Source organism: Benincasa hispida, chromosome 1 (genome assembly GCF_027475165.1).
Source record: "Benincasa hispida cultivar pf3 chromosome 1, pf3_genome.v1.1, whole genome shotgun sequence".
Lineage (NCBI taxonomy): Eukaryota > Viridiplantae > Streptophyta > Magnoliopsida > Cucurbitales > Cucurbitaceae > Benincasa > Benincasa hispida.
In genome coordinates this window covers 20,394,807-20,404,811 of record NC_143478.1, presented here as the reverse complement: position 1 = coordinate 20,404,811, position 10,005 = coordinate 20,394,807, and the positions used below count along the sequence as shown (strand labels likewise).

General features: G+C 37.0%; 1 protein-coding gene across 1 annotated transcript; it reads right to left on the bottom strand.

Annotated features, from left to right (window-relative positions):
* Window positions 1-247: 247 nt before the first annotated feature.
* LOC120070189 (kinase family with ARM repeat domain-containing protein) lies at window positions 248-6,871 on the bottom strand. Its single transcript, XM_039022045.2, has 11 exons — window positions 6,533-6,871; window positions 6,322-6,411; window positions 5,950-6,002; window positions 5,732-5,807; window positions 5,383-5,444; window positions 5,213-5,291; window positions 5,058-5,114; window positions 3,271-4,932; window positions 2,133-3,005; window positions 672-1,800; window positions 248-587 (listed from the first exon to the last, which is right to left on the bottom strand). Exons 1-10 carry the CDS (start codon window positions 6,578-6,580, stop codon window positions 685-687), a joined length of 4,116 nt encoding a protein of 1,371 aa, XP_038877973.1. The 5' UTR covers window positions 6,581-6,871; the 3' UTR covers window positions 248-587; window positions 672-684.
* Between the last annotated feature and the right edge of the window lie 3,134 nt (window positions 6,872-10,005).

The following is a 10,005-nucleotide window of genomic DNA, read 5'->3' as shown; positions in this document are numbered from 1 at the left end:
TTTCATATCTGTCTCCTCCAATATTTTCATTCATCTAATGAGAATGACATCTTACTTTAACCAAAAGTTCTTCCATTATGCATCTGACTTTGCTGTACATTTCAATGCTCACCAGCGGTTTTTCAAAGCCAAAGGAACTTTTATGAAATTAAAACCCTAAGCTGGCATATAATTGACCCCTGAGCACTGATCCTAGAAAGGTAAAGGTACGGTCCTCCCATTATAATTTATAGCAAGAGAACTACACTAACAGTTAACATGATAAAATTGCACTGATAAAGCAAAAAGTATAGAGATGCCAGTGGAAGAAAGTCACGGTACAAAAATATATATACACACATACAATAAGAATTCAACATGTAAATAACAATGTGCAAATAAATAAAGAATTGAACTCACCAAGAACCACGTTCCATGTTCGGAACTATAGATACTGGAAGGGTATCCTTCAAAGCCGCCCTGGGGAGTTCAAATCCTCTTTTTCCACTCATTTTCCAGTAGGTCATTCTCTTCTGTACGATGATAGTATTAGAACAAAAGATTTTACTCCTGTCCTAGCTAGCTAACTGGGCAATTTTACAAAGTACCTGCGAGATATTAGTTCATCGTCAAAATCAAGGGATTATTGCTGATTGTATTGAGAAAAACGAGTTAGGCAATTAGACGCTCACAACTTTGCTTGTTTCAAATACAACGATGAAGCCGCTGCAACTCCATAGCTACAAGCATTGCATCATTAGCTAAACGTGGCGTACTTGAACTCTTGATATCAGATATAATTGCCTCAATCCGTGAAATTTCAGATGTGGAAAGGGATAATATCATTGCATGGGCCAAGTACTGTCGACAAGCATAACCGAGAGAATGCAGCATTCTCTGGACAAGCAAGAGGCAGCCTCCTTTCCTCCAGGACTCCAGGATTACACTAACTTTGTGAAGATTTGTAAGAAGACCAGTGGTGCCTTCCCTAGGAGCCGCCATAACCAAAAACACTACACATTCAGAGGCTATCTCGGCAATGTTTGCTTCTGAGGACCGACTCAACTCCAAGAAAACTCCAAAATTGTTACCGAAGTCGGATATATCTCTAATGCATTCCTGCTGATTAACGAGAACATTTTGCTCGGGAGTACCGTCACCTAGAAGAAACGGTTCTTTTGAGTGGATGAATCCCTTTCTACAACTAACAGAACGCAGAAGGAGAGCTCTACAGAGACCAAGTGTTGGTTCGAGAAAATCCTCCATATCCTTGGCATACACAAACTCTAGCAGAATTCCTATTCTTCTAACGACTTTGAGTTGAGAAAGTATTCTTGATTCCATTTCTGGAGCAGACGCCAGCGCTAAACATAGCTTTACACTACTTACATTTGCATTTGAAAGGTCGCCAAGCAAAAACTCAAAGCATTGGGAGATTGTCTTTAGATGTAAAATGTCTGAAATTTTGATGTAATTACACTCAATGAGCATCACGAGAAGTTTCTGAGCATACATGGGTATGGGATCATCATCTTCTATCAAGGCAGGATAGAGAGGAAGGAAGTGCAAATTTGCTATCTGCTTTAGATCCTCCAACCTTTGCCCATCTAAGGACGGTTCATTCAGGAAAATGACCAGCACATCAAAGAGAATTTTTAGGCATAAGAATCTTGCATCCCCATCCTTGTTACCTTTGTAAAGAACAGCCAAACTGGGGAGAATTTTATGGACAAAAATCTCTGGATTTTCAAGTATGACCGAGAATTCCTCTGTGATAGATTCAATAACCCGAAGTAATGTTATCTGGAAGTCATCCCTGCCCTGTAAATGAATTGAAACAGGAAAAGAAGACATCAAGAAACAATATAACCACATGTCTCATCTATACTCGCGCACTCTCTTCACAATAGATTCATAAAGTACGTAAACTATACAGAGATAACATTTCTACAGAGGTGCAACGGTGATATTCCTGTTTAAAACTAATAGAGCACGTATGCATACCAACTTTCAGTTCATTTAATATCCAATCTAAAAGTTTTTATTTTCTCATTTCAACTGAAGATAAATTAAAATTCAAGAGAACACTAATAATTATAATCTCAAATTGTGGGTGTGTGGTGTGCGAATTTTAGCTTTCAAAATAACCCCACCTGAAATGGTGTCTCTATATGCCTGATTAGATCAGACAACTGCTGCAGCACCTGAGGACTAACAACCTTGCGCTTAAAGGTTAAACTTCCAAGAAGATGAAGGACAACAGGAAACAAGTGAATATTGGTCTTTGGAGCAGCACGACTGGTAAGGGGGGAGGAAATATGCCCATGACGTCGTCCTCCCATCATTTGTTGAATATCTCCTATAATCATATCCAACAAACTTGGCACAATAGATGCCACGATATGCACAGATCCAGTCAAACACTGCTGGACATAGTTGTCCTTCTCCCTCGCGAGCCTGTCCACTGAAGAAAGTAACCTAGCATTGCAAAAGAAGTGAGGCAACCACCGTCTTACACTCTTACAGAGGAAAGCCACGAAAACAATTGCCTTTCCTTTCAAAACTTCACTTGCCTGCTCAATAAGGGATACGAGACTGGAGACAAGATTCTTCTCCTCCATTAAAGGTAGAAGGTACCTTCCAATGCTAGTTAAGATATGGCCTCCAAACATGATCATGTTTAGAAGATTTAAGGTGATTTGCTGCTCACGTGGATTGCCCTTAACTAGGGCACACGCCATGTCCTTCGAAGATAATTTGTCTGTAACTGACTGAATGCAAGAAGGATTGAAACGGACTAGGCGAACCAAACATGATCCTGCAGTGAGCCTTATATTCTCCGATTTCCCAGAAGCTCTATATATGTAGCATAGGTTGCTGATCACATCTTGGCTGGTAAAGCGAGATGCCCATATTGCTCCTTGACTGCAAATGTTTTCGATGGTCCTCAATGCATATAGTTGAGTTATATCATCCTCTCCTTTTCGAAGAATTGATGAGACTAGAGAAATTAATGAATTTGGAACCTGATCCATTAAAACAACTTCATAAGAGCACAGTATAAAAAATTTGTGAATGATGTTGCAACTTGCATCGTCGAAAAATAACAGCTACTCGTAAGTGGTTTTTGAATTTAATTCAACTTCAGGATGTTAGTAAAACTATATCAACGAACATAAAATGCCTTGTCAGTATTAATTGAATGCGAATAAGTTTAATAGGAGAGGAAAAAAGATAAATAATAAAATAATAAAATAAAATAAAAGGTCATGACCAAAGAGATCAAAGTACCTGCCATCCAGAGGGGGATCTAGTCTCCTTCAAAGGAGACTCTGGAGGATTGGCGTTGCTATTATGCTCTTCCTGAGTGGAGATATAAAAAAGCAACTCGCCCAAAGCAGCCATAGAAAATCTCCTAACTTTTTCTTGCTTGTCTCTGAGGCCATCAGTTAGTGAAACTAAAAGACCAGAATTTGCCAAGTCATTCTCAATAAAAGTAGAGTGGCGAATCAGCAAGCCAATCAGTGATGTGAGTTGAACACGCAATTGCAAAACCTTGGACTGCTTGAGCATTTTTACAAGCATGAGCATTACGGGCCCATTGGTCAAAATATTAGCTGCCTCAGCGTTATTACTAAGCATCTCAAGATATCTAATCATGTTTTGCTTCTCACCAATACTAGAATTTCCACCGAGAGTAGCAATAATCCTACTGCTCATGGCATCCTGCCGCTCCTTTGGCATCTTCACAAAATCAGGTGCTTGCAATCCCTCAAAAGGAAGGGTGGTAGTATTGACATCTGACATTTTATCAGATTTTTTGCTGGGCATTACTGGTTTAACCGAAAGATCAGACTGATGCCAAAAAAACTCCGAAAGGTTATTGGATGACTTCAAAGAATCGGTATCAAGAGCATATGCTGAACCTTCTTTCGTTCTTTGGTTCTTAAGTTGAGGGCTAGCACTAGGTGAAGTAGCAACCACTTCTGTACGCACCAAGGATGATTCCTGATCATGTTTATTTGGTAGATCTGAGGCATTGATATTAACTGCAGGTGAATAATCTGAAAGGTCTCCTATATTTTGAGCCTCCTCCATCTTCCCCTGATAATTCCCATTCGATGACCTGTCTTCCTGATTGCAATTTAAATTATCAGACTCCTCAGGTTCATCAGGAGACTCATCTTCAACATTCTCATTAAAATCAAGCTCCATATCAGTATTCTTAAGTTCAACCTCGGAATCATTTTCAGAGTTGCCAGAAACGGGTCTCCTGTAATTTTCTTTATCATTCTCTCTTTGCAAGTTTGATTTTGCTATTCTTGAAAGTCTTAAAAGATTTACTCCCTTGGAAGCAGATGGAGTTTCTTTCAACTTCTTCTCCTCGACCACTTTGCTAGAAACCTTTGATTGAGTTTTTTGACTGCCTGGAGTACCTTTAACAAGTGTTTCATTTTTACTTGAGCCAAAAGCAGAATTTTCATTTTGTCTTAAAGTGCCCTTTGCATCTTTCTCTCTATATTTAGGAGGAGTCCTGTTCTGAGCAAGTTTTTCACCATTTCTTTCCGACAAACAAGGTTTAGAATGTTGATTTATCATATTTGCAAAAGCTGGTTGTGAAGGTAAAGATACTGGAGTGATTTTAGTACGCCAGAAAGCATGACCGCAAAGCTCAGGCCATTGTATTCTTTCAGCTGGATCTTTTACTAGCAATGAATTAATCAAGTTAACAAGAGGACGACTAGGGCTACCGGGAAGGATAGGGGTAGGATCTGAGAGGATAGATTTAACTAGTTGAGTGAACTCTCTTCCCATAAAAGGAGGCCTCCCCACAAAGCATTCATATAGGACACAACCAAGAGCCCACATATCAGACGCGTAGGAGTGGACTCCATCGTCCTTGAACAATTCAGGAGCCATATAACAGGGTGTGCCTCGTTTCGTTTGTGGCGCCTAAATAAGTGCATCAAATAAAACAATCAGCTACTTCTTAGGAATTAAATATGTGACAGGATTTGAGTTCAAATCTAAAAGTTCAAGAGCAAGCAGACTACTACAACAAAAAGATTTTGACCTACCGTTGAATTTGTTTTTGATATCTCACTCAACTTTCTAGCTAGTTCGAAATCACATAACTGCATAACAGGACAGAAAGTTAGAAATTAAATAAAATATTTCAAAACTACTAAAATCTACCCAATTAAAAAGAAATGCAATTGTGGTTCATCGATACCTTTATATGACCATTTTCGTCCAGTAGGATATTTGATGGCTTCAAATCACAGTATATGATTCCTTTCGAGTGTAAGTACCTGAAATTGTTTGATTATATATATATTCAACCAAAGAGTTCAAAAATATACTGATACGTATACAGAAACAAATAAACCAAGATTGTCTTACTGCAATGCTCTGACAAGATCACTAGCAATATCATGAATTGAATCTTCGGGTAATTTGCCATCCTGCCACTCATCCAAAAACAAATTAATATCTTTATTTTTAAAACTCTAAAGATTAGACATAGGCACATGAAACCTATGGAACCTCACAAATGACTTATTGGGGTACATGAACCATGGGACAAATTGGGAATTTAACAATAAAAAGTGAACAAAACACCCAAATAGAATAGGTTGCGCAAAGCAAGTTAATTCCATAGCACAAACAGTTGCCCTTGTTCTTATTTATATAGGATTTATTTAAACCTAACAGGTTCCTAACGGTAGGTTGCCAAAACTGTATGATATACCTGGCGCAGGATGCTCATGAGATCTCCTCCAACACAGTACTCTAACACCAGCCATAAGTGAGCAGAAGTTTCATACCTTCCGAATGCAAAAAGATGGGCGAAGTGAATGTCTAATTCAAAGTGATGAAAGGAAGATAATTGTAAAACCACAAAATTGGTCAGAGCTGACTGCTTAGAAAATCCTTTGAGAAACATTAACAAATGTTTCCAAATGTTACCATGAGTAAAACTTGAGCACGTTTGGATGATCAAGGGAGTGAAGTATTCTGACCTGCATTAGATGAGAATGTAGCGTATTACGTTAGAATCCATGAACAAACTGTGCACTAGCATCTTCGATTCAATAACCACAATTGTAAACAAGGAACCGGGCCTGGTGATATCGAGGTTCTGAAAAGCATTATTTAGTGCAGAGAGGAGGCAAATACACTAACGAGTAAAATTAAAAATGAGCTATGCATCAATTTTATACAAGTAAATCAGCAGTTGCTAAACAAAATCTAGCGTTCTACATCCTAAAAGTACCCAAATCTTTTATCAAAATCCCTTTTAACAATCCACTCCCCGAAAATGACATTTCGCCCACTTACTTCTTGGAGAATCTTGTTCTTCTGCGATTTATCCACGCTTTTAATTGCGGAGTACTCGATCGTCTTCTTCTTCCTCCCTTTATACACGGTCTAGGAACATCCCGAACAAAAAATAGAAACAATCGTCACAAAGTTAAGCAATTACAAAGAATGCCGCAGATAACTATGACTGAAAACATTAAAAACTATGCACGAGCCCGAAAGTAGTTACCGAATACTTTCCACGGCCAATGGCTTCATAGATGTGGTACTGATTCATTATCAGCTCTACTGGTGTTGCTAGGGTTTCGGATTGCGAAATCGAGTGACCACAAATACTCCTCAGCCAACAACAGGATAGAGAGTGAGAGTGATTAGCAACGGAGGAGAAAGAATCGAGCTTGATTTCTTGACGATCTACGATCAATGGCAGAGACGAAACAGAGAAATGGAATCTGCTTCTGCCGTTGGAAGAAAAGTTAGTCCATAGCGATGAGAGAAGTGGCTGGAAACGGGCGGGAACAGTCGGATATTGAAATTACAAACAAAATAATTATAAAAAGAAACAAACAAAAAAAAAATCGTTTTGATTTCAAAATTAAACTGCAGCGTTAATGCTGAGGTGAGTGGATGACGTGGCAATGTGAAACGTTCAAATATTTCAAACGGTCATGTGACGCGCAGGTGGGCTGTATTTCGACCGTTGCAGGTGCCTTTCTTTTATTCGTCAAATTCTCAAACATGTATACCTCTAAACTTTTGGGAAATTTTGGACAAATTGCCTATTGGAAGTTTGATATTGTATTTTTTATCCATTTTTGAAAAAATAAGTTTTTTTTACTTCTGATGATGAAAATGATACAAGTAAAGTAAATATTTGTTAAACAATTACTCTTATGCCCCTTTATTAAATTCCTACTTCCAATTTCAATTACCAAACTACCAAATTAATTCACATTCTTCACCTAAATTTATTCACAAAAAATTAATTTATCCATACACTATTAACAAAAAATTATTCATACAAAAGATTCCAATTACTCTTATACCCCTTATTAAATTCCCACTACCAATTTTAACAACTAACCTACCAAATTAATTCACCAAAAATTATCCACCTAAATTTATTTTTTGATTTACTCACAAAAAAATTAATTTATCCAAAAGTCATTAACAAAAAGATATTCACACAAAATTCTCCATAACCAAATTTGATTTGTTTACAACCCAACAAAAAGTTATCTTCACCAAATTATTCTAGAATGAAATTTGTCAAGTCCAAAACTTGTATTTCATGAAGTTGTAATTTTGTACACTCCGTAAGAAGGTATGTATTTCATTTTGTATGTATTCAATAGTTCGATAATTTCTGAAAAAATTGACAAAAACAAATGACCTTTTTGGAGTTTGATTTATGCTTACTTTGTTGATTGTTTCTTTTATTTTTATAATGCCTTGCATTTGATATTTATAAATTAAAAAAAAATAACAGCTTTTTTAAAGATACTCGTTCGGGTTTCACCAGGTATTCACGGGTAGGAAGCAAATGAGTTGAAATTACCCAGTTGGGTTTCACCGGGTACAAAATAATTATTGGAATAAGTATGATTCTCGATCAGGCTTCACCGGGTAGAAAGAAAATGAGTTGAAATTACCTAGTTGGGCTTCACCAGGTACAAAATAATTGTTGGAATAAGTTGGATTCTGGTCAGTCTTCATCGGGTATGAAATTAATCTATTGACCCGGTCTTACCGGGCATGGGATAAGAACCGAACTGGGACCGTTTCGGGGTCCGATAGAGTTAACTCTAGCCCTGTCGGGCATACGAAAACTAAGCATTCTATTTTTTGGCCTGGTGTTGCACCCAATCGGGTGGAGGACCAGACTAATTTTTTTCCTTTTTAATTTTTTTTTATTTTGCTTTTTCTTTAACGACATTACATTAATGCATTTTTTGTTATAAATTGTAGGAAAAGGTCTCGTGTTTGGATTTGTTTATGTGGCGTTTGGAATGAAAGGGAAAAAGATTACGATGGAGGAGAGTTGCGGGGTATGACATTGAGGTCAGCACGGCCTATAATGAACTCCTAATCGAAGTTTATGAGATAAGTGGTATAATGTCGGATTAGTATAATATTATTATAAGATGTATACTTCAATTGAGATCCAAAGCCTCTGCATTTGTAATTCGAAATGATGAAGATCTACACACATTCCTCACGTAGGAAGAGGTCTCAATAATACCTTTTTATGTATCAAAGCCAAAGTGTTCAAGTAATCAAGGATTTCATCCAAAAAATTCACATATCCGACGAGCTAAAGAAATCCCTTCAACATCTAGGCCAATACATTGCAAGATGAGCCGGATAGTCAATTTTTCCCCACATATGTTGACCCATCACTTACTTCGTCGCCTAGTAATTTGGCGACTCATAACTTAGGGGATGATGTAGACCAAGGTCAATATTTCAATGATTGATCTTGGAGGGAGAAGGATGATGGAGATGAACCCAAGATTAATACCCACCATACACTGCATGGAGAAGAACAAACAATTGAAGACTATGGAGGATGTCACATGCAACGGGTCGTGATTTGTCACATCCATCTAGTAGCACAATTGTCATGCCAGATCAGTCTTATTATTCTGAAGATGTGCAAGTTGGTGACATATTTATATCAAAAAAGGATTTAAAGATGCAGTTATTTATATTAACAATTAGAGGTAACTTTTAGTTTAGGGTGAAGAAGTCGAACACAACATTATACAAAGTTATATGCTTAGTTGAAGAATGCGAATGGAGACTTCGAGCCATTAAATTAAATAATTTTGAAATATTTAAGATCTTTAAGTATAACAATGTCCACACATGTAGAAATAAAATATTGACTAACGATCATAGACAAGCTTCTAGTTGGGTTCTCAAAGATTTAATTTCGTCAAAGTTTGAAGACGTTAGTCATTCATATAGACCAAAGGATATTGTGAAGAATATAAAATAAGAGTATGGTGTGAGTTTAAGTTACGACAAGGCATGAAAGACAAAGAAAAAATGTGTTAGTGTTTGTGGGGGTCACCATAAAAATCCTACAAGAAGTTACCTAAATTTGGTGAAGCCTTACAAATTGAAAATCCTGGTTCAACATTTAAATATGATCCGTAGGAAGATAAATATTTCAAGCACGTCTTCATGGCTCTTAGTGCTTCCAGTAGAGGGTTTCTGAACTATTGGGAATGTCTTAGAACTCGCAGTTTGTACTATTTATCAATAAAATATTATTGAGTGACTTATTCAATAAAATTGTTTACACTCTATTATGAAAATCCAATAAACATATCCATGGCTATAGTCGGAATACTTTAACTTTATGTGGTGACATAAATAGGATAAAGTTAACAGTATATAGCCTAAATTGTCTAATAAGTATATGGATGAAATTGGGTATCTCATTCTGGTAACACTATTGGATGCGGCTCACTTTGTAGTTGTTACAAGAAGTTGTAAGGTGCTACAAATGATGTGATCCACAGACCATTCGTAATGAGACATGTGAGTGGGGGCATCCTATGCAATGAGTTTGCATATAGATTGGACCATAAAAATAGTCATTTTTCTTTATAAAGACTGTTTACTGTTAAAACTTATTATTTCATTATTAAGTAACCTAGGTTAACTCGATCTCAAGCCTAAGCTAGCTATGAA

Coding starts and splice junctions, on each gene's coding strand:
- LOC120070189 (XM_039022045.2), bottom strand. CDS start 6,580: ATGAATCAGTACCACATCTATGAAGCCATTGGCCGTGGAAAGTATTCG. Junction 6,003..6,321: donor AGAACAAGATTCTCCAAGAA/GTAAGTGGGCGA, acceptor CATCTAATGCAG/GTCAGAATACTTCACTCCCT. Junction 5,292..5,382: donor GATCTTGTCAGAGCATTGCA/GTAAGACAATCT, acceptor AAACAATTTCAG/GTACTTACACTCGAAAGGAA.